Below are 25,791 nucleotides of genomic sequence, written 5' to 3' on the forward strand. Positions count from 1 at the left end.
GGTCTGTGTGGGTCTGTAGAATACTATGAACACTAATGATGATTTTATGAGGAAGGACGTGGAAGATGCGCACAGGAAGGAAAATCAGACAGGTTTGAAGATCTTCGAGTGGAATGGGGGTGGTTGTTGTAAATTAGGCCTTCAAGATTACGCAGTTGGTTAAGCGAGAGACAGTGTGGCGCTGTTGATGAAGTGTAGACAGTTGATTAGATCTATGATTATGAGCGTAGCATTGCAAGATTATTTGTCATAAGGGTCAGTTGTGAAAGGTATATCTGTCATGGTTATATCTGGTCCGTGTCATGACAGAGAAGATGGATGGTAAAGATGCCGTCTGGAGAAAATTTGAAAAAAGAAAAAAAAAACAGTAGAGGATGCACGTCCAGAGACGACAGAGGAGGATGTAGATCCAGGAATGAAACTGTGCCTGATTGGATGAACTGAACAGAGGAGGGAGTGATAGGATGTAGATCCAGGGATGAAACTGTGCCTGATTGGATGAACTGAACAGAGGAGGGAGTGATAGGATGTAGATCCAGGGATGAAACTGTGCCTGATTGGATAAACTGAACAGAGGAGGGAGTGATAGGATGTAGATCCAGGGATGAAACTGTGCCTGATTGGATAAACTGAACAGAGGAGGGAGTGATAGTTGGGTGAAGGGTCGGGAATGCAAATGATAAAGGCAACAATATACGAGGATTTTATGGAACAGTAAGCAGGAGTCTTGCATGAAGATGTTCATAATCACCCATAATACAGACATGGGTAAAGCAGGTTAAAAGAGAACATGAATAATTTGAAATTTGATCAAAAGCAATATCATAGGTAGTAAATATAGCGTGATCTACGACAGCGTTGGGAGTGGCTGGCTTTGTCAGATCATGCAGAGGTGATAATGAAGTTAGGATTTTGCTGCAAATGATATGGATTGAGAAAAGCATGAAAGAAAAAAGGAGATGAAATGATATGAGCGGAAAATCCAGGACTGAAAAGATGAGACGAACTTACGTAGGAGGTATGAATTAATAAACTGGAAGGACCCAAGAGAGTTTATGGCGAGGTTGATTTGATATGCAGGCAATTCACGACTGCTTTGCCAGAGGCTGCGAGGGAGGTATGTGGTATGCCATGTAAAAGGATATGAAAGAGATTGAGAGAGACCACGACAGAACGAAGGTTTACGACTGTTGTTGGAGCAATACCGAAGATTTGGGAGGAGGTTCATGCCAGAAATTACTGAACAAAATAAAACGTGTACAATACTTACCTCGTGCCTCAGGGGCCATTAGTATCTTTATGGGCCTTCTGCATCACCCAGGAAGCAAACCGCGTCCACCGGGCGAGGCGACTTGCCTTAGAGTGGTGGTGAGTGTACGTCTGTGTGCGAAGAATGTAGGGCAAAAAAGTAACAATGGTCCGATGCCTTTGTTGTGGTTATTGTATCTTGTGCTTGAAGGTTACTGGGATATACTGAAGAGATGTTTGTTGTGCTGTAAGGATGAGTCATGTCCAGAGTGTAAGCGGGAAAGTGTGACTTGTATTTGTCTGGGGAATCTTGCTTCTGATGGGTGTATGTCTGGTGGGTTAGAGTTTTAGACTTGAGTAGGGAGGTCGGTTGTTTAGTGCTTGTCGGTTTATTTCAGTGTGGACGTCTTTTGTTGATGTAATGTTTGTTGGGGATGTGGAGACCTGTAAGTAGAGGTTACTGAAGTGTGGGACAGGGAGTAAACTTTTTATTTCTACCAGGGATTGGTCGTTAGTTATGGAGTGGCTTGGATGAGAGGGGCTTACTTCGATTGCATAGAAGTGAGTGGCAAGCATATTGTGTTTGGTAGACGAGTATCAAGGTTCCTCCTCCTTGTCCTCGTTGACTGTCTTGTTTTACGGTTGTGTAGCTGCTGCAACAAGGTGTGTGTGTGTGTGTGTGGGGGGGGGGGGGGGGGGGGGGGGGGGGGAATCTGAACCTAACCTAAGTCTGGTTTGTTGACTGAGTGCTGTTGTGTGGCTGGTATGTCCTCGGAAGCTGGACGAGCACTTCTGTTTTTATTTCTGATTCCATCAGGGTTGAGTTGTAGGACGTTGAGTTTATCTATGGAGTTCTGTGGAGTAGTCTGTTTGTGCAATGTATTGTTGTTTGTTGGTTGGTTGTGCTGGAAGGGAGGGAGTTGGTTATGGTGGCTTGGTGAGTTATCGTCCGTGTGGTTGTTACATGAATAGTTTTTCACGGATAGCAGTGATGTGCAATGGAGGTAACACCAGAGCACAGTTGTAGGATCTGATAGAGTTGTACCTTTTGGTGATAAGGCATTTAGCACTGTGGACTGAGGTATACTGGTGGTTTAGGGTTAGGGTTAATGTCACAGGTTTACATTAGTAGTTGGGAGATGAAAACCAAGCCGTCATCTCCCGGTGGTGAAAAATGTGTGCAACTGTGCAAGATGTTTGGCCTGGTCCGGAGATAGCTCGAGGCTGCACACCAATCGAGAGCAGGGATAGTTGGGATCCTTTAGGACAGGAAGTTTCATCCGTGTCTTCTTGAGTGTAGGCTGCTGCTGCTGCTGCTGGTCCTCCTTCTAACCTTCTTCCCTCCAGCGGTGCCACTGCTGGCGGTGTAGAATCTGAAACCCTGAACAGGAGAATGAAGAGGATGGTGTCTATCAAAATAAGGAGAGCACATGATGATATCGCAAGTGTAGACCATCAGAATTTAGAACAAGATAACAAATCATCCTGGAAGGAGAATAAGATCAGTAGAGAAGTAGGTGTTTAGAGAGAAAGTGTAATAGACACGTGTGGAAGAATGCGAACAAAGGACGGTGTATGGAACAAGTAGAGAAGACTGAGTTAAGAGAGAAAAAGAAACAGGTATATGCTGTTAGTATTTCTAGAGTGATGAGAGAGATGGTAAAGAGTACAGGTTAACCTGCTCTTGGAATGTGTCTGGAAAATGTGTTTGAAAGCATGGAAAAGTGATAAGGTTTCCTAATAAATGGATGAAGGTAGTAATTGTTCCATTGTAGGAAAGAAAGAAGAGGATGAATGTGAAAGTTATAGAGGTAGCATAAGGGACAAGATGTCGGGAAGGATTCCGATTGATCGTGTTCAGGTAACTATTGAACACCAACTTAATGTGGGACGAGTTCAGGAAGGGAACTGGGTAGACAGATCTGACTTTTTCTCTGAGACAATTGGTGGAAAAAGATTTAGAAACAGAATCTATGGACTTTTAAGATACTTAGATGTGTGAAGTTTGATATCGGAAAAACAGACTAAAAAGTTGTTGCAAGTTTGTGCAAATCATATGCTGTGTTGTCAGCTAGATCAGAGGAAGAGTTAGATAGAACTGTCAACTGGTTTGATGATGTAGTTAGGAGGGAATGCTGAAGTATGACGAAGCAAGACGATAGTCTTCGAGAGGGAAGGAAGGGTCAGACAATAAGACCAGTGTGAATATGTGAAGAACTGCAAAGGAGAAAAGCAGCTGGAGTCCAGTGAAAAAAAAAAGAGGAAAGAGCATGGAAGAGACTTACATGTAGGAATACATGTCGAAACTCAAATGCGTAAGTCAAGATATGTTAGAAATAAGAACCGCAGAGATGGCTGATGTTGTGCCTAGTATAGCTGGAATAAGGAACAAATAATGAATAATGAAGATTTGAGGAGAAGAAGCTTAGGTGGTGTTAAAAGGATAGTATGGACTTTTAGAGAGCATCTGTGTAGTAGAAGCTACAGAAAGGAGAGACAGATCGCAGAAGAGATAAACAAATGTAGTGAAAGAATAAATCAAGGCTGCGAAAAGTTCAGATGAAAATGTTAGAAAATTGGTTGGTGACCGGATGCAATGGAGGCATTTTGTGGATGACGATATTGTGACTACAGAGATACTACATCTTGAACTGTTTCGGATCCTTATAATTTTTCACCTGACTTCTTATTAATGGTACGTTTTAACCCTTTCTTTCCCCAGTTTTTTTTTTCATTCCTGTCCTTCTCATTACTTCATTCATATTTGTGGTCCTGTACCTTTTACAATAAAACACTAATTCTACATATCATTACCATGTAATCTTATTAAACTCTCCGCCCCTTAAACCCTTTCCCGGATCGCATTTCATTTACAATACCTATCATATTCCTATTCATCTGTATACCCTGTCTTCCTTATGTTTTTACTAAGTATTTCTGTCAAAATCTTCATGTTTGCTATGTAGTGGCCTAAGGTTACACACAATCTACGTATTCTGTCACCGTTGTTAGCCACTGTCGAGCGAAATGTCTGACCTGCAAAATGAATTACTTTAGAGCAAGTGGACGCGCACACAGGTTGCGCAGTAGGGGTGCGTACATCCTAGTCAAGTCATATTTTTCACAACATAACATTAAATGCTGAGCAGTGCAGTCCTATCTCGAATATATTTTGTGTAGCATCCTTCTGTTCATAACAATGACTCTGTTGGTGGCTCTTAAAAGTGAGTTTAGCACTGAATGAAGAGCTATCTATGGCTCTCGCTCATCGGATTGAAGCAGTTAACACCAGCTATACAATGCTGTTGTATTTATCATTATGTATTACATTTCTTGTAATCTGATCTTCATTCTTTCTTCTTTGCTTCAGTGGTGTCTGATCTTTCTAGTTCTGAGAATGAGTGAACGAGAGGATATCTAATACAGCTTTCATTGATTTACGAGTCCTTGCAACAACACTGCGAAAGCGTCGTAAATTGACGCATAGAACCACACGAATATCATGAATGGAGACACACTGTAAATAGTATGGGTATACTTGACCATGACAATGTCAGTTAATTTCATCAATAGCTAATAATGCTGCAGTTTGAGTCCTCATTAAATATGTAGCGAGAATATATTCCCTGTTATTAATTCGACACACTGAGATACATCGCGCCAATTAATGCTAGGCTTCTCGTGCGTTATTATACATAGGTCACTTATTTCGTAGAAGTCAGATGTTTCGCTTGACACCGAGATATGGCCCATACCCAGCTATCACTCCTACCTCTTCTTTCTCTCATCCATCAGTTAAGTCAACCAACACATACAGTTTCTTCCCTGGATATCTATCCTCTATTATGTTTTCAGTATTTCTGTTGAAGGGATCTTTAATGTCGAATGTTTCATCTCATTGTCCAAATAAAACCATTACGGAAATTCTTAACTTTTTCCACTTGATCTTCGCAACTATCATGCTTGCAGTGACACACTTGTAATCAAACATCTGTTCACGCCACTCATCCTTCACTGATAGTGCCATACATGCTCTTGCATTACTATCTGTTTCATCGTACAAACCTGATTTCGCCCCCTTCACTTCATCCCACTCGAGAGCCTATTGCTTTGCTATCCTTCTGTTTTACTCCATTAAAGGGACTTCATCTTTTTCGGTAGTGCTAAGGATAGACTACCTCGTTTAGACTATGGGCCTGAGTTGTCTGTGTATGTGTATCTCTCTCTATCTCTCTCTCTCTCTCTCTCTCTCTCTCTCTCTCTCTCTCTCTCTCTCTCTCTCTCTCTCTCTCTCTCTCTCTCTCTCTCTCTCTGTAATGTAGTAAAAGCTTTGCGGAAGATGGAAGCCGGCAAGACGGCGGCTTTGGATGGTATTGCAGTGGAATTTATCAAAAAAGGGGTGACTGTGTTGTTGACTGGTTGGTGAGGATATTCAATATATGTATGGCTCATGGTGAAGTGCCTGAGGAGTGGCGGTATGCTTGCATAGTGGATTTGTACAAATGCAAAGGGGATAAAGGTGAGTGTTCAAATTACAGAGGCATAAGTTTGTTGAGTATTCCTGGGAAATTATATGGGAGGGTATTGATTGAGAGGGGGAAGGCATGTACAGAGCATCAGATTGGGGAAGAGCAGTGTGGTTTCAGATGTGGTAGAGGATGTGTGGATCAGGTGTCTGCTTTGAAGAATACATGTGAGAAATACTTAGAAAAGCAGATGGATTTGTATGTAGCATTTATGGATCTAGAGAGGGCATATAATAGAGTTGATAGAGATGGTCTGTGGAAGGTATTAAGAGTTTATTGTTTGGGAGGCAAGTTGCTAGAAGCAGTGAAAAGTTTTTATCAAGGATGTAAGGCATGTGTACGAGTAGGAAGAGAGGAAAGGGATTGGTTCTCAGTGAATGTCGGTTTGCGGCAGGGGTGCGTGATGTCTCCATGGTTGTTTAACTTGTTTATGGATGGGGTTGTTAGGGAGGTGAATGCAAGAGTTTTGGAAAGAGGGGCAAGTATGCAGTCTGTTGTTGATTAGAGGGCTTGGGAAGTGAGTCAGTTGTTGTTCGCTGATGATACAGCGCTGGTGGCTGATTCGGGTGAGAAACTGCAGAAGCTGGTGACTGAGTTTAGTAAAGTGTGTGAAAAAAGAAAACTGAGAGTAAATGTGAATAAGAGCAAGGATATGAGGTACAGTAGGGTTGAGGGACTAGTCAATTGGGAGGTAAGTTTGAATGGAGAAAAACTGGAGGAAGTGAAGTGTTTTAGATATCTGAGAGTGGGCTAAGCAGGGGATGGAACCATGGAAGCGGAAGTGAGTCACAGGGTGGGAAAGGGGGCGAAAGTTCTGGGAGCGTTGAAGAATCTGTGGAAGGCGAGAGCATTATCTCGGAAAGCAAAAATGGGTATGTTTGAAGGAATAGTGGTTCCAACAATTTTATATGGTTGCGAGGCGTGGGCTATAGATAGGGTTGTGCGCAGGAGGATGGATATGTTGGAAATGAGATGTTTGAGGACAATATGTGGTGTGAGGTGGTTTGGTCGAGTAAGTAATGAAAGAGTAAGAGAGATGTGTGGAAATAAAAAGAGCGTGGTTGAGAGAGCAGAAGAGGGTGTATTGAAATGGTTTGGTCACATAGAGAGAATTAGTGAGAAAAGATTGACAAAGTGGATATATGTGTCAGAAGTGGGAGACAAAATTGGAATTGGAAGGATGAAGTGAAAAAGATTTTGAGCCATCGAGGCCTGAATATACAGGAGGGTGAAAGGCGTGCAAGGAATAGAGTGAATTTTAACGATATGGTATAATGGGGTCGACGTGCTGTCAATGGATGGAACCAGGGCATATGAAGCGTCTGGGGTAAACCATGGAAAGCTCCCTTTCCACATCCAGGCCCCACAAAACTTTCCATGGTTTACCCCAGACGTTTCACATGCCCTGGTTCAATCCATTGACAGCACGTCGACCCCGGTATGCCACATTGTTCCAATTCACTCTATTCCTTGCACGCCCTTCACCCTCCCCGATCGCTCAAAATCTTTTTCACTCCATCCTTCAACCTCCATGTTTGGTCTCTCGCCTCTCGTCGTTCACTCTACCTCTGACACATATATCCTCTTTGACAATCTTTCCTCACTCATTCTGTCCATGTGACCAAACCATTTCAACACACCTTCTGCTCTCTCAACCACACTCTTTTTATTACCACACATCTCTCTCACCTTTTCATTACTTACTCGATCAAACCACCTCATATATATATATATATATATATATATATATATATATATATATATATATATATATATATATATATATTGGAAAGGATCACAATTTTGCGTGTGATCAACATATTCCTATGAGTCCACGGGGGAAATGAAACACGATAAGTTCCCAAGGGGATAGGGAAGAAAGAATACTTCCCACGTATTCCCTGCGTGTCGTAGAAGGCGACTAAAAGGGAAGGGAGCGGGGGCTAGAAATCCTCCCCTCTCATTTTTTTTTTTTTTTTTCAATTTTCCAGAAGAAGGAACAGAGAAAGGGGCCAGGTGAGGATATTCCCTCAAAGGCCCAGTCCTCTGTTCTTAACGCTACCTCGCTAATGCGGGAAACGGCGAATAGTATGAAAGAAAGAAAGTATTCGAATAGTTATTTCCTATTTGTTAGGCCCATAGCCTAGTGGTTAGCATTCCCGCCTCTTGCACAGGGGTCCCGGGTTCGATCCTGGCTGTTGCAGGTTTGTATGCTCTATGAAGGTGAGCGTTTCTATGCACTATGTTTGTATTCACATACCTCCGCGTTGTACATTTAAGGTTCGGTACAGTGCTACCTGCTGGCTATGTGCACCTGTTGGGAAATGACCGATGTAGACTCCGTTGCTCACCAACGTGAGACGAAGGGCATTCGAGTACATAGTATTCGAATAGTTATTTCCTATTAGCCAGGCCCATAGCCTAGCGGTTAGCATTCCCACCTCTTGCACAGGGTTCCCGGGTTCGATCCTGGCTGTTGGAGGTTTGTATGATATATATATATATATATGTATCATATTTTCTATAGCACTCAGTCGCTGTTTACCGCGTTTGCGAAGTAGCGCAATGAAACAGACGAAAGAATGGCCCAACCCACCAACAAACACATGTATATATATAAGCGCCCACATACGCACATACTAATACCTTTCACCGAATACATACATATACGTATACACACATGTGCCTATATACACATGTAAATATTCATACTTGCTGCCTTCATCCATTTTCGTCGTCACCCCTCCACACATGAAATGGCACCCCGTACCCCCTGCGAGCGCGCGAGGTAGCACTAAGAATAAACAAAGGCCACATTCCTTCACACTCAGTCTCTAGCTTTCATGTATAATGCACCGAAACCACAGCTCCCTTTCCACATCCAGGCCCCACAAAACTTTCCATGATTTACCCCAGACGTTTCACATGCCCTAGTTAAATCCATTGACAGTACGTCGACCCCGGTATACCACATCGTTCCAATTCACTCTATTCCTTGCATGCCTTTCACCCTCCTGCGTGTTCAGGCCCCGATCACTCAAAATCTTTTTCACTCCATCTTTCCACCTCCAATTTGGTCTCCAACTTCTCCTCGTTCCCTCCACCTCCGACACATATATCCTCTTTGTCAATCTTTCCTCACTCATTCTCTCCATGTGACCAAACCATTTCAAAACACCCTCTTTGCTCTCTCAACCACACTCTTTTTATTACCACACATCTATCCTACCCTTTCATTACTTACTCAGTCAAACCACCTCACACCACATCTTTTCCTCAAACATCTCATTTCCAGCACCCTCCTCCGCACAACTCTGTCTATAGCCCACGCCTCGAAACCATAAAACATTGTCGGAACCACTATTCCTTCAAACATACCCATTTTTGCTTTCCGAAATAATGTTCTCGCCTTCCACACATTCTTCAACGCTCTTAGAACTTTCGCCCCCTCCCCCAGACTATGACTCACTTCAGCTTCCATGGTTTCATCCGCTGCCAAATCCACTCCCAGATATCTCAAACACTTCACTTCCTCCAGTTTTTCTCCATTCAAACTTACCTCCCAGTTGACTTGTCCCTCAACCCTACTGTAACTAATAGCCTTGTTGATATTCACATTTACTCTTAACTTTCTTCTTTCACACACTTTACCAAACTCAGTCACCAGGTTCTTCAGTTTCTCACCCGAATCAGCCACCAGCGTTGTATCATCAGCGAACAACAACTGACTCACTTCCCAAGCTCTCTCATCCACAAGAGACTGCATACTTGCCCCTCTCTCCAAAACTCTTGCATTCACCTCCCTAACAACCTCATCCATGTACAAATTAAACAACCATGGAGACATCACGCATCCCTGCCTTAAACTGACATTCAGTGAGAACCAATCACTTCCTACTCGTACACATGCCTTACATCCTCGATAAAAGGTTTTTACTGCTTCTAACAACTTGCCTCCCACACCATAAACTCTTAATACCTTCCACAGAGCATCTCTATCAACTCTATCATATGCTTTCTCCAGATCCATAAATGTTACACACAAATCCATTTGCTTTTCCAAGTATTTCTCACATACATTCTTCAAAGCAAACACCTGATCGTGGCACACATCCTCTACCTCTACTGAAACCACACTGCTCTTCCCCAATCTGATGCTCTGTACATACCTTCACCCTTTCGATCAATACCCTCCCATATAATTTCCCAGGAATACGCAACAAACTTATACCTCTGTAATTTGAGCATTCACCTTTATCCCCTTTGCCTTTGTACAATGGCACTATGCAAGCATTCTGCCAATCTTCAGGCACCTCACCATGAGTCATACATACATTGAATAACCTTACCAACCAGTCAACAACACAGTCACCCTCTTTTCTAATAAATTCCACTGCAATACCATCCAAACCCGTTGCCTTGCCGGCTTTCATCTTCCGCAAAGCTTTTACTACCTCTTCTCTGTTTACCAAATCATTCTCCCTAACCCTCTCACTTTGCACACCACCTCGAACAAAACACCGTTTTATCAGTGAAACACGTTTTATCAATGAAACACCTTAAGGGTGGATGAACAGCTGGGATGACTGTAGACCGACTGCCGTAACCATGAATCGAACCTCTGCGCTCGATCCTGGCCGGCAGGTAAATGCCTCACGCTCAGGTACGCTAACCGCTACACCAGGTCAACCTTCCCTCAGACGAAGGAGGCGAGCACGCGGCTGCTTTCAACAGGAGCTGCAGGTCTGTGTGGGTCTGTAGAATACTATGAACACTAATGATGATTTTATGAGGAAGGACGTGGAAGATGCGCACAGGAAGGAAAATCAGACAGGTTTGAAGATCTTCGAGTGGAATGGGGGTGGTTGTTGTAAATTAGGCCTTCAAGATTACGCAGTTGGTTAAGCGAGAGACAGTGTGGCGCTGTTGATGAAGTGTAGACAGTTGATTAGATCTATGATTATGAGCGTAGCAGTGCAAGATTATTTGTCATAAGGGTCAGTTGTGAAAGGTATATCTGTCATGGTTATATCTGGTCCGTGTCATGACAGAGAAGATGGATGGTAAAGATGCCGTCTGGAGAAAATTTGAAAAAAGAAAAAAAAAACAGTAGAGGATGCACGTCCAGAGACGACAGAGGAGGATGTAGATCCAGGAATGAAACTGTGCCTGATTGGATGAACTGAACAGAGGAGGGAGTGATAGGATGTAGATCCAGGGATGAAACTGTGCCTGATTGGATGAACTGAACAGAGGAGGGAGTGATAGGATGTAGATCCAGGGATGAAACTGTGCCTGATTGGATGAACTGAACAGAGGAGGGAGTGATAGGATGTAGATCCAGGGATGAAACTGTGCCTTATTGGATGAACTGAACAGAGGAGGAAGTGATAGGATGTAGATCCAGGAATGAAACTGTGCCTGATTGGATGAACTGAACAGAGGAGGGAGTGATAGGATGTAGATCCAGGGATGAAACTGTGCCTTATTGGATGAACTGAACAGAGGAGGGAGTGATAGGATGTAGATCCAGGGATGAAACTGTGCCTTATTGGATGAACTGAACAGAGGAGGGAGTGATAGGATGTAGATCCAGGGATGAAACTGTGCCTGATTGGATGAACTGAACAGAGGAGGGAGTGATAGGATGTAGATCCAGGAATGAAACTGTGCCTGATTGGATGAACTGAACAGAGGAGGGAGTGATAGGATGTAGATCCAGGGATGAAACTGTGCCTGATTGGATGAACTGAACAGAGGAGGGAGTGATAGGATGTAGATCCAGGGATGAAACTGTGCCTGATTGGATGAACTGAACAGAGGAGGGAGTGATAGGATGTAGATCCAGGGATGAAACTGTGCCTTATTGGATGAACTGAACAGAGGAGGGAGTGATAGGATGTAGATCCAGGGATGAAACTGTGCCTGATTGGATGAACTGAACAGAGGAGGGAGTGATAGGATGTAGATCCAGGGATGAAACTGTGCCTGATTGGATGAACTGAACAGAGGAGGGAGTGATAGGATGTAGATCCAGGGATGAAACTGTGCCTGATTGGATGAACTGAACAGAGGAGGAAGTGATAGGATGTAGATCCAGGGATGAAACTGTGCCTGATTGGATGAACTGAACAGAGGAGGGAGTGATAGGATGTAGATCCAGGGATGAAACTGTGCCTGATTGGATGAACTGAACAGAGGAGGGAGTGATAGGATGTAGATCCAGGGATGAAACTGTGCCTGATTGGATGAACTGAACAGAGGAGGGAGTGATAGTTGGGTGAAGGGTCGGGAATGCAAATGATAAAGGCAACAATATACGAGGATTTTATGGAACAGTAAGCAGGAGTCTTGCATGAAGATGTTCATAATCACCCATAATACAGACATGGGTAAAGCAGGTTAAAAGAGAACATGAATAATTTGAAATTTGATCAAAAGCAATATCATAGGTAGTAAATATAGCGTGATCTACGACAGCGTTGGGAGTGGCTGGCTTTGTCAGATCATGCAGAGGTGATAATGAAGTTAGGATTTTGCTGCAAATGATATGGATTGAGAAAAGCATGAAAGAAAAAAGGAGATGAAATGATATGAGCGGAAAATCCAGGACTGAAAAGATGAGACGAACTTACGTAGGAGGTATGAATTAATAAACTGGAAGGACCCAAGAGAGTTTATGGCGAGGTTGATTTGATATGCAGGCAATTCACGACTGCTTTGCCAGAGGCTGCGAGGGAGGTATGTGGTATGCCATGTAAAGGATATGAAAGAGATTGAGAGAGACCACGACAGAACGAAGGTTTACGACTGTTGTTGGAGCAATACCGAAGATTTGGGAGGAGGTTCATGCCAGAAATTACTGAACAAAATAAAACGTGTACAATACTTACCTCGTGCCTCAGGGGCCATTAGTATCTTTATGGGCCTTCTGCATCACCCAGGAAGCAAACCGCGTCCACCGGGCGAGGCGACTTGCCTTAGAGTGGTGGTGAGTGTACGTCTGTGTGCGAAGAATGTAGGGCAATAAAGTAACAATGGTCCGGTGCCTTTGTTGTGGTTATTGTATCTTGTGCTTGAAGGTTACTGGGATATACTGAAGAGATGTTTGTTGTGCTGTAAGGATGAGTCATGTCCAGAGTGTAAGCGGGAAAGTGTGACTTGTATTTGTCTGGGGAATCTTGCTTCTGATGGGTGTATGTCTGGTGGGTTAGAGTTTTAGACTTGAGTAGGGAGGTCGGTTGTTTAGTGCTTGTCGGTTTATTTCAGTGTGGACGTCTTTTGTTGATGTAATGTTTGTTGGGGATGTGGAGACCTGTAAGTAGAGATTACTGAAGTGTGAGACAGGGAGTAAACTTTTTATTTCTACCAGGGATTGGTCGTTAGTTATGGAGTGGCTTGGATGAGAGGGGCTTACTTCTATTGCATAGAAGTGAGTGGCAAGCATATTGTGTTTGGTAGACGAGTATCAAGGTTCCTCCTCCTTGTCCTCGTTGACTGTCTTGTTTTACGGTTGTGTAGCTGCTGCAACAAGGTGTGTGTGTGTGTGTGTGTGTGTGTGTGGGGGGGGGGGGGGGGGGGAATCTGAACCTTACCTAAGTCTGGTTTGTTGACTGAGTGCTGTTGTGTGGCTGGTATGTCCTCGGAAGCTGGACGAGCACTTCTGTTTTTATTTCTGATTCCATCAGGGTTGAGTTGTAGGACGTTGAGTTTATCTATGGAGTTCTGTGGAGTAGTCTGTTTGTGCAATGTATTGTTGTTTGTTGGTTGGTTGTGCTGGAAGGGAGGGAGTTGGTTATGGTGGCTTGGTGAGTTATCGTCCGTGTGGTTGTTACATGAATAGTTTTTCACGGATAGCAGTGATGTGCAATGGAGGTAACACCAGAGCACAGTTGTAGGATCTGATAGAGTTGTACCTTTTGGTGATAAGGCATTTAGCACTGTGGACTGAGGTATACTGGTGGTTTAGAGTTAGGGTTAATGTCACAGGTTTACATTAGTAGTTGGGAGATGAAGACAAGCCGTCATCTCCCGGTGGTGAAAAATGTGTGCAACTGTGCAAGATGTTTGGCCTGGTCCGGAGATAGCTCGAGGCTGCACACCAATCGAGAGCAGGGATAGTTGGGATCCTTTAGGACAGGAAGTTTCATCCGTGTCTTCTTGAGTGTAGGCTAGTGGCTGCTGCTGCTGCTGCTGGTTCTCCTTCTAACCTTCTTCCCTCCAGCGGTGCCACTGCAGGCGGTGTAGAATCTGAAACCCTGAACAGAAGAATGAAGAGGATGGTGTCTATCAAAATAAGGAGAGCACATGATGATATCGCAAGTGTAGACCATTAGAATTTAGAACAAGATAACAAATCATCCTGGAAGGAGAATATGATCAGTAGAGAAGTATGTGTATAGAGAGAAAGTGTAATAGACACGTCTGGAAGAATGCGAACAAAGGACGGTGTATGGAACAAGTAGAGAAGACTGAGTTAAGAGAGAAAAAGAAACAGGTATATGCTGTTAGTATTTCTAGAGTGATGAGAGAAATGGTAGAGTACAGGTTAACCTGCTCTTGGAATGTGTCTGGAAAATGTGTTTGAAAGCATGGAAAAGTGATAAGGTTTCCTAATAAATGGACGAAGGTAGTAATTGTTCCATTGTAGGAAAGAAAGAAGAGGATGAATGTGAAAGTTATAGAAGTAGCATAAGGGACAAGATGTCGGGAAGGATTCCGACTGATCGTGTTCAGGTAACTATTGAACACCAACTTAATGTGGGACGAGTTCAGGAAGGGAACTGAGTAGACAGATCTGACTTTTTCTCCGAGACAATTGGTGGAAAAAGATTTAGAAACAGAATCTATGGACTTTTAAGATACTTAGATGTGTGAATTTTGATATCGGAAAAACAGACTAGAAAGTTGTTGCAAGTTTGTGCAAATCATATGCTGTGTTGTCAGCTAGATCAGAGGAGGAGTTAGATAGAACTGTCAACTGGTTTGATGATGTAGTAAGGAGGGAATGCTGAAGTATGACGAAGAAAGACGATAGTCTTCGAGAGGGAAGGGAGGGTCAGACAACAAGACCAGTGTGAATATGTGAAGAACTGCAAAGGAGAAAAGCAGCTGGAGTCCAGTGAAAAAAAAAAAGAGGAAAGAGCATGGAAGAGACTTACATGTAGGAATACATGTCGAAACTCAAATGCGTAAGTCAAGATATGTTAGTAATAAGAACCGCAGAGATGGCTGATGTTGTGCCTAGTATAGCTGGAATAAGGAACAAATAATGAATAATGAAGATGTGAGGAGAAGAAGCTTAGGTGGTGTTAAAAGGATAGTATGGACTTTTAGAGAGCATCTGTGTAGTAGAAGCTACAGAAAGGAGAGACAGATCGCAGAGGAGATAAACAAATGTAGTGAGAGAATAAATCAAGGCTGCGAAAAGTTCAGATGAAAATGTTAGAAAATTGGTTCGTGACCGGATGCAATGGAGGCATTTTGTGGATGACGATATTGTGACTAGAGAGATACTACATCTTGAACTGTTTCGGATCCTTATATTCTTTTTCACCTGACTTCTTACTAATGGTACGTTTTAACCCTTTCTTTCCCCAGTTTTTTTTTCATTCTTATCCTTCTCATTACTTCATTCATATTTGTGGTCCTTTACCTTCTACAATAAAACACTAATTCTACATATCATTACCATATAATCTTATTAAACTCTCCGCCCCTTAAACCCTTTCACGGATCGCATTTCATTTACAATACATATCATATTCCTATTCATCTGTCTACCCTGTCTTGCTAATGTTTTTACTAAGTATTTCTGTCAAAATCTTCATGTTTGCTATGTAGTGGCCTAAGGTTACACACAATCTACGTATTCTTTCACCACTGTTAGCCACTGTCGAGCGAAATGTCTGACCTGCAAAATAAATTACTTTAGAGCAAGTGGACGCGCACACAGGTTGCGCAGCAGGGGTGCGTACATCCTAGTCAGTCATATTTTTCACAACATAACATTAAATGCTGAGCAGTGCAGTCCTATCTCGAATATATTTTGTGTAGGATCCTTCTGTTCATAACAATGACTCTGTTGGTGGCTCTTAAAAGTGAGTTTAGCACTGAATGAAGAGCTATCTATGGCTCTCGCTCATCGGATTGAAGCAGTTAACACCAGCTATACAATGCTGTTGTATTTATCATTATGTATTACATTTCTTGTAATCTGATCTTCATTCTTTCTTCTTTGCTTCAGTAGTGTCTGATCTTTCTAGTTCTGAGAATAAGAGTGAACGAGAGGATATCTAATACAGCTTTCATTGATTTACGAGTCCTTGCAACAACACTGCGAAAGCGTCGTAAATTGACGATAGAACCACACGAATATCATGAATGGAGACACACTGTAAATAGTATGGGTATACTTGACCATGACAATGTCAGTTAATTTCATCAATAGCTAATAATGCTGCAGTTTAAGTCCTCATTAAATATGTAGCGAGAATATATTCCCTGTTATTAATTCGACACACTGAGATACATCGCGCCAATTAATGCTAGGCTTCTCGTGCGTTATTATACATAGGTCACTTATTTCGCAGAAGTCAGATGTTTCGCTTGACACCGAGATGTGGCCCATACCCAGCTATCACTCCTATCTCTTCTTTCTCTTATCCATCAGTTAAGTCAACCAACACATACAGTTTCTTCCCTGGATATCTATCCTCTATTATGTTTTCAGTATTTCTGTTGAAGGGATCTTTAATGTTGAATATTTCATCTCATTGTCCAAATAAAACCATTACGGAAATTCTTAACTTTTTGCACTTGATCTTCGCAACTATCACGCTTGCAGTGACACACTTGTAATCAAGCATCTGTTCACGCCACTCATCCTTCACTGATAGTGCCACACATGCTCTTGCATTGCTATCTGTTTCATCGTACAAACCTGATTTCGCCCCCTTCACTTCATCCCACTCAAGAGAGCCTTTTGCTTTGCTATCCTTCTGTTTTACTCCATTAAGGGGACTTCATCTTTTTCAGTAGTGTTGAGGATAGACTATCTCGTTTAGACTATGGGTCTGAGTTGTCTGTGTATGTGTATCTCTCTCTCTCTCTCTCTCTCTCTCTCTCTCTCTCTCTCTCTCTCTCTCTCTCTCTCTCTCTCTCTCTCTCTCTCTCTCTCTCTCTCTCTCTCTCTCTCTAATAAAGTAAAAGCTTTGCGGAAGATGGAAGCCGGCAAGACGGGTTTGGATGGTATTGCAGTGGAATCTATTAAAAAAAAGGGTGACTGTGTTGTTGACTGGTTGGTGAGGATATTCAGTATATATATGGCTCATGGTGAAGTGCCTGAGGAGTGGCGGAATGCATGCACAGTGGATTTGTACAAATGCAAAGGGGATAAAGGTGAGTGTTCAAGTTGCATAGGCATACGTTTGTTGAGTATTCCTGGGAAATTATATGGGAGGGTATTGATTGAGAGGGTGAAGGCATGTACAGAGCATCAGATTGGGGAAGAGCAGTGTGGTTTCAGATGTGGTAGAGGATGTGTGGATCAGGTGTTTGCTTTGAAGAATACATGTGAGAAATACTTAGAAAAGCAGATGGATTTGTATGTAGCATTTATGGATCTGGAGAAGGCATATGATAGAGTTGATAGAGATGCTCTGTGGAAGGTATTAAGAGTTTATTGTTTGGGAGGCAAGTTGCTAGAAGCAGTGAAAAGTTTTTATCAAGGATGTAAGGCATGTGTACGAGTAGGAAGAGAGGAAAGGGATTGGTTCTCAGTGAATGTCGGTTTGCGGCAGGGGTGCGTGATGTCTCCATGGTCGTTTAACTTGTTTATGGATGGGGTTGTTAGGGAGGTGAATGCAAGAGTTTTGGAAAGAGGGGCAAGTATGCAGTCTTTTGTTCATTAGAGGGCTTGGGAAGTGAGTCAGTTGTTGTTCGCTGATGATACAGTGCTGGTGGCTGATTCGGGTGAGAAACTGCAGAAGCTGGTGACTGAGTTTAGTAAAGTGTGTGAAAAAAGAAAACTGAGAGTAAATGTGAATAAGAGCAAGGATATGAGGTACAGTAGGGTTGAGGGTCTAGTCAATTGGGAGGTAAGTTTGAATGGAGAAAAACTGGAGGAAGTGAAGTGTTTTAGATATCTGAGAGTGGGCTAAGCAGGGGATGGAACCATGGAAGCGGAAGTGAGTCACAGGGTGGGAAAGGGGGCGAAAGTTCTGGGAGCGTTGAAGAATCTGTGGAAGGCGAGAGCATTATCTCGGAAAGCAAAAATGGGTATGTTTGAAGGAATAGTGGTTCCAACAATTTTATATGGTTGCGAGGCGTGGGCTATAGATAGGGTTGTGCGCAGGAGGATGGATATGTTGGAAATGAGATGTTTGAGGACAATATGTGGTGTGACGTGGTTTGGTCGAGTAAGTAATGAAAGAGTAAGAGAGATGTGTGGTAATAAAAAGAGTGAGGTTGAGAGAGCAGAAGAGGGTGTATTGAAATGGTTTGGTCACATAGAGAGAATTAGTGAGAAAAGATTGACAAAGTCGATATATGTGTCAGAAGTGGGAGACAAAATTGGAGGTGGAAGGATGAAGTGAAAAAGATTTTGAGCCATCGAGGCCTGAATATACAGGAGGGTGAAAGGCGTGCAAGTAATAGAGTAAATTTTAACGATATGGTATAATGGGGTCGACGTGCTGTCAATGGATGGAACCAGGGCATATGAAGCGTCTGGGGTAAACCATGGAATGCTCCCTTTGCACACCCAGGCCCCACAAAACCTTCCATGGTTTACCCCAGACGTTTCACATGCCCTGGTTCAATCCATTGACAGCACGTCGACCCCGGTATCCCACATTGTTCCAATTCACTCTATTCCTTGCACGCCCTTCACCCTCCCCGATCGCTCAAAATCTTTTTCACTCCATCCTTCAACCTCCATGTTTGGTCTCTCGCCTCTCGTCGTTCACTCTACCTCTGACACATATATCCTCTTTGTCAATCTTTCCTCACTCATTCTGTCCATGTGACCAAACCATTTCAACACACCTTCTTCTGCTCTATCAACCACACTCTTTTTATTACCACACATCTCTCTCACCTTTTCATTACTTACTCGATCAAACCACCTCACACCACATATTGTCCTCAAACATCTCATTTCCAACACATCCACCCTCCTCCGCACAACCCTATCTATTGCCCATGCCTCGCAACCATATAACATTGTTGGAACCACCATTCCTTGAAACACACCCATTTTTGCTCTGATATAACGTTCTCGCCTTCCACACATTCTTCTACGCTCCCAGAACCTTCGCCCCCTCCCCCACTCTGTGACTCACTTCCGCTTCCATGGTTCCATCAGCTGCTTAGCCCACTCCCAGATATCTAAAACACTTCACTTCCTCCATTTTTCTTCGTTCAAACCTACCTCCCTGTAAACTTGTCCCTCAGCCCTACTGAACCTAACAACCTTGCTCTTATTCACATTCACTCTCAGCTTCCCTCTTTCACACATTTTACCAAACTCAGTCACCAACTTCTGCAGTTTCTCACCCGAATCAGCCACCAGCGCTGTGTCATCAGCGAAGAACAACTGACTCACTTCCCAAGCCCTCTCATCCACAACAGACTGCATACTTGCTGCTCTCTTCAAAACTCTTGCATTCACGTCCCTAACCATATATTCATATATCATTTATCATATTTGATCGCCATTTCCAGCATCAGCGAGGTAGCGTCAGGAAATAGACGAAAAACGGCCCATTCATCCATATACACATAGCCTTGCGGTAGCGCTCCCGCCTGTCGCGCAGCGGTCCCGGGTTCGATCCTGACTGTTGGAGGTTTGTATGTTCTATGAAAGTGCGCGTTCATATGCACTTTGTTCATAAACACATATATATACATATACGCCCATACACGCACATATACACAAATATACATATCAACATATACACATATACATACACAGGCATATACACATGTACACATGTTCATATTCACACTTTCTTGCCTTCATCCATTTCTGGCGCTACTCCGCCCCGCGGGTAACAGCATCGCTACCCCCTGCTTCAGCGAGGTAGCGCCAGAAAAACAGACAAATAAGCTACATTCGTCCACACTTAGTCTCTAGCTGTCATGTGTAATGCCCCACAGACCTTTACCCCAGACGCTTCACATGCCCTGGTTCAGTCCATTGACAGCACGTCGACCCCGGTATACCACATATAATATATACCCTAGCTTAAGCCAGGTAGCAAGGTACCCAAGAGATAGACTGACCACCAGGGGTGGATAAACAGCTGGGTTGACTGTGGATCGACTGCTGCAACCAGGATTCGAGCCTATTCTGGGCGGCCTGTTAGTGCGTCATATCCGTGAACACTAACCGCTGCACCATACGAGTCTATATGTAAGAATGAACACAACGGATATGCATTGTTGCCTCAGAAATATTCGAGGGACGACACACGTTGAATGTGATCTTTTGTCTTAGTTTGTCAATAACGCTAAAACAATCCGAATTCCCAATTTGAAATAGAAATAGATTCTAATTCTCTATATGCGAACGTTTAGCATGAATGATCATTGAATTTTCTGCCGCTGTATAGAATCATATTTTTTTTCATTTTTTGTAGGTATTTTTGCTCTTCTTTCCACCGCCCTTCCACTGTCATGGTTTGTCACCATAGATCAATCATCTGCTTGTCTTCCTTTGTCCCCCCACGTCCTTGCCTTCTTTGCTTGATGCTGGATCCTCGACATGAGACCTGCAGCTGACCATGTCTTGTGACCTTGAATTGCCTGTCTCTATCAGCCTGACGTGTCAAAATGTTCCTCGTTCCCCAGTTGCTATCTGTCAGCCATTCACGGTCGTTATGTATCAAATGTTGAGCATCTTTGTTACCGGTTATTAAATGATTATATTTGTTCATGTTGAAGGCTCCAGTCACGCACAAAAGCCCACATCAAGGCCGGGCCTTGATTAAAACATAGGGAGATTAATGCAAAGGGAAGAGACAATGGAAAATATTTATGAATTTTGGAGGATGTGATAAACCTGTCCTTTGAAATGTGTCAAGGCAATCATTGGGAAGACATGAGACAGTTCCAAAGCTTCGAGGTGTAAGGAAAGAAACTGTGATGAAAACGGCCCATCCTTGAGTTGCCAAAGGCCACACACAAACCATATGACGCAGCAGCTCTTGGATCTCTTCCTCTCACGTATCAGCTGGTAACGCTATGTTTGCTCTCTGTCAACCGTCTGTTTTCTACTAGTACCGTATTGACTTCTGGTGGTCAAACGCTTATCATTTGTCAAGTGTTGATGATGTTATGCCGTTTATATATCAACCATTGATGATTGCTGACTTGTTCCATAGAAACTGGTAGTTTCTGTGTGTTTGTTGTCCATCACTTGACGATAATTTCTCTGTTACTTGTCAAGTTCTGATGGCCTCGTACATGGTTACCAGTCAACTGCTGATGCCCACAAGACTCTGATGTATCAGTCACTTATGGCTCTATGCTCTAGCAGGTCTTGTTACTACATATGATATGTCTGTCTGGTACTAATGTCTTCCCTGATCGGCAGGAACTTCTATGGGCGTTCGGGCGTATGTCTAGCGCTACACATCACCCATGAGAAACCCAATGGATGGGAATACTCCGTGTTCGTCTTTCTAGGTAAGACCCTTAACTTGTAACACTTCCTGAGTAAGTGACTGAACTCTTTAGCTAAGACCATGTTCTCCCGACGCCCTGGCTAAGTCCTTTAACTTGTGACTTTTCGTAAGTAAGTTACTGAATTCCTTTGGGTAAAATCCTGTTTTTCCTATATTCTGACCAAGATCCATAATTTGCTACACACCTTAAATAAGTTACTGCACTATCAGCCACTTCAGTTAGTCCCTAAACTTGTTACACCTGCAGGACAAATGAATTGATTTTGAAGATAAGTTCCTATAGTCATTAATTGATTAGCAAGCACCTTGTACTACACTAGTCAACACTTTCTCAGTAAGTGCTCAACTCTCCACGCCATAGATATGTTAAAACTTTTCTACATTCTCTGGGTATGTCTTTACTTGCTGCGGTTTGCAGTCCATGAAAGGTTAAACAATAGCCTCTTTAGATGAGGCCTTATACAGTCCCTGTATCCTTTCTCTTCTCGTGATAAGACCCTACACAGTAGCTCCATCAACCCTTCGGTTCACACAATGTACCGACTGTCTCATACCCTGACACTATTTCTTACTCCATGTATTCGATTAGCTGAGTCCCGTCACCTCCATACTCATTCCTGCATCCCGTAGCTTAGGTTCTGCAGTATCCATTTCAATTCCTCTTTTTCGCCAACATCATTCTGACTCACTGTGGATACAATTTTTTATTCTCTGGCTAAGTTCTTACATTTGCTGTTCCAGTATTTGCTCTTTCTTACTTTTAGAGGTAATCCTTACGCCTTCTTCCCTTGTCCTTATGATCTTGTTAAGTTTTATAATACTTTCTTGGTTATCCTTTATAAACTGAAGCTTGGTCCCTCCACTTATCATCTGGGTCCCTGCATAATCTGGCCTTAGTTCCCACGCTTATTACACACTTTACATTTATGGAGTAGTTCAAACTTTACCTACATATTCTGGGCGAGTTACACTTCTTCCCGTGTGCCTTCCACCACTCCCAAGTGAGTTACACTTCTTCCCGTGTGCCTTCCACCACTCCCAGGTGAGTTACACTTCTTCCCGTATGCCTTCCACCACTCCCAAGTGAGTTACACTTCTTCCCGTGTGCCTTCCACCACTCCCAAGTGAGTTACACTTCTTCCCGTGTGCCTTCCACCACTCCCAGGTGAGTTACACTCCTTCCCGTGTGCCTTCCACCACTCCCAGGTGAGTTACACTTCTTCCCGTATGCCTTCCACCACTCCCAAGTGAGTTACACTTCTTCCCGTGTGCCTTCCACCACTCCCAAGTGAGTTACACTTCTTCCCGTATGCCTTCCACCACTCCCAAGTGAGTTACACTCCTTCCCGTGTGCCTTCCACCACTCCCAGGTGAGTTACACTTCTTCCCGAGTGACGTCCACCACTTCCCAGGTGAGTTGCACTTCTTCCCTTGTGCCTTCCATCACTCCCAGGTGAGTTCCACTTCGCTTAGATGAGTTCATCCACTTCCCATGTGAGTTCCACCTCTTGCCTAACACCACTGTGACGAGAGTGCCCGCAGTGCTTTAAGAAATCGAACAGTGTTCCACTGAACCTCAACACCACCTGTCACCCAAGACAGACTACACTGAGAAAGTGTAACCCTTCGTGAAAATATCGAGTAAAACAGAAATATGTATAATTCAGTGACAACATATTTATCCAGCGTCAGATGTGGTTGATGAAATGTGTCTCATCTGACAGTATACATTTTCCCGCAGAATATGAAAGTCTGTTCCACATGTATTTTGAAATTTGTCACTTTAAAAAATTTACAATATTTTTTGACAGTTGCAGGGACTAATACATTATATATATATATATATATATATATATATATATATATATATATATATATATATATATATATATATATATATATATATATATATATATATATATATATATATATATATATATATATATATATATATATATATATATATATATATATATATATATATATATATATATATATATATATATATATATATATATTGGAAAGGATCACAATTTTGCACGTGATCAAGTATATTCCTATGAGTCCACGGGGAAAATGAAATTGTAACGTAAGGGGAGAAATGTGTATTTCAATTCACTGGAGAATATTATGCTCAAAAATTTGGTATAGCAATAGGTAACCCTCTTTCATCTGCACTAAGCAATCTTTATATGGAATTTTTTGAAACAAAATTACTAAAGGATACCTTACCTTCTAATGCAATTTGGTTTAGGTTTGTAGATGATGTTCTTTGTGTTTGGCCAACAAATGAAAATTTACAAATATTTCTCCCCTTGCTTAACAATTTAGTACCTGCCATTAGATTTACCGTACAAAATGAAAATATTGGTATGTTACCATTTTTAGATTGCTTGATCCATAGGCAAGGAAATAAGTTTGAATTTATCATGAACAGAAAACCTATCAATGTATGCTCATATATCCATTATTACTCATCTCAATACGACAGAGTTAAATTATCATCATTTCACTCTATGTTTCTTAGGGCTTTACGTATTTGTAGTACAGAGTTTATTGATGATGTGTTTGAGAAGATATATTCTATTGGATCTAAGTTAAAGTAACCTAGATCTTTCATCGATAAATCCCTTAAGTCAGCAAAGAAACCATTTTATAGAGTTGAACCCAAACCTCCCATTGACACCAAGAATCTTTTAGTTCTCCCTTGTAATAATGATTTTACTTTACTTCTCATGTTGCTTAAATCCTGTAATGTAAATGTTGCCTTCAGCAACAATAATACTATAAAGAATGTCTTAATCAGGAACTCACCAGAAAATTCTCCTGGATGCATCTATAAAGTGCCATGTAGAAATTGTGATAAGTTTTATGTTGGGCATACTGGTAAGGATCTTTCTGTTAGACTTAAGCAACATAGATACAGTATAAGAACAGGACAAGAATCAAAGGACATGTTTAATAACGTTAAAAACTATGATCATTGTATTGACTGGAGTAATTCCATCTCAGTTATTAACTCTAACTCCAGTACCACGAGAAATATCATTGAACCTTCTATCATTAAAAACACAAAGAATCATAACCTTAATATTAGTGAAGGTATATGCAAATTGGATAACTTTATTGTTAATATAATTTGTAAACAATTCACCTTCTTGTCCACATAATAAGTTTGTGATACGCTCGTTGTCTGTCTTGGACAATCACCGGTTTAACAAATGGAGTCCTAGCTACGTCTCTTCATTGTATATCAGCTGACAGTTATATTTCTTTCTTGTATACCACATCGTTCCAATTCACTCTATTCCTTGCACGCCTTTTACGCTCCTGTATGTTCAGGTCTCGATCGCTCAAAACCATTTCCACTCAATCCATCCACCTCCAATTTGGTCTCCCGCTTCTTCTTCCCTCCACCTCCATCCTCTTTGTCAATCTTTCCTCACTCATTCTCTCCATGTGTACAAATCATTTCAACACACTCTCTTCTGCTCTCTCAACCACACTCTTTTTATTACCACACATCTTTCTTACCCTTTCATTACTTATTCGATCAAAACACCTCACACCACATATTGTCCTCAAGCATTTCATTTCCAACACATCCACCCTCCTTCGCACAACTCTATCTATAGCCCATGCTTCACAACAATATAACATTGTTGTAACCACTTTTCCTTCAAACATACCCTTTTTTGCGCTCCAAGATAACGTTCTCCCTTTTCACACAACCCTCAACGCCTCAGAACCTTCCCTTACTCCCCCACCCTGTAACTCACTTCCGCTTCCATTGTTCCATCAGCTGCTCAGTCCACTCCCAGATATACAAAACACTTCACCTCCTCCAGTTTTTCTCCATTCAAACTTACCTCCTAGTTAACTTGTCCCTCAATCCTACTGAACCTAATAACCTTGCTTTTATTCAATTTTACTCTCAACTTTCTCCTTTCGCACACTTTACCGAACTCATTCACCAACCTCTGCAGTGTCTCACCGGAATCAACCACCAGCGCTGTATCATCAGCGAACAACTGACAGACTTCCCAAGCCCTCTCACCCACAACAGACTGCATACTTGCCCCTCTCTCCAAAACTCTTGCATTCACCTCCCTAACCACCCCATCCATGAAAAAATTAAACAGCCATGGGGACATCACGTACCCCTGCCGCAAACCGACATTTACTGGGAACCAATCACTCTCCTCGTTCCTAATCGTACGCATGCCATACATCCTTGGTAAAAACTTTTCACTGCTTCTAGCAGCTTGCCTCCCACATCATATACTCTTAAAACCTTCCACAAAGCATTTCTATCAACCCTATCACAT

The 25,791-nt window shown here is 42.4% G+C and overlaps 1 protein-coding gene across 1 annotated transcript in view; it reads left to right on the forward strand.

Moving 5' to 3' along the window:
• Positions 1 to 25,791, forward strand: part of LOC139765732 (uncharacterized) — a 556,217-nt gene that overhangs the window by 476,146 nt on the left and 54,280 nt on the right. Inside the window, exon 31 of the mRNA XM_071693548.1 lies at positions 21,373 to 21,464. Coding sequence (XP_071549649.1) covers positions 21,373 to 21,464 — 92 coding nt within the window. The remainder of the gene's footprint in view (positions 1 to 21,372; positions 21,465 to 25,791) is intronic.

Source organism: Panulirus ornatus, chromosome 55, assembly GCF_036320965.1.
Source record: "Panulirus ornatus isolate Po-2019 chromosome 55, ASM3632096v1, whole genome shotgun sequence".
Taxonomy (NCBI): Eukaryota; Metazoa; Arthropoda; class Malacostraca; order Decapoda; family Palinuridae; genus Panulirus; species Panulirus ornatus.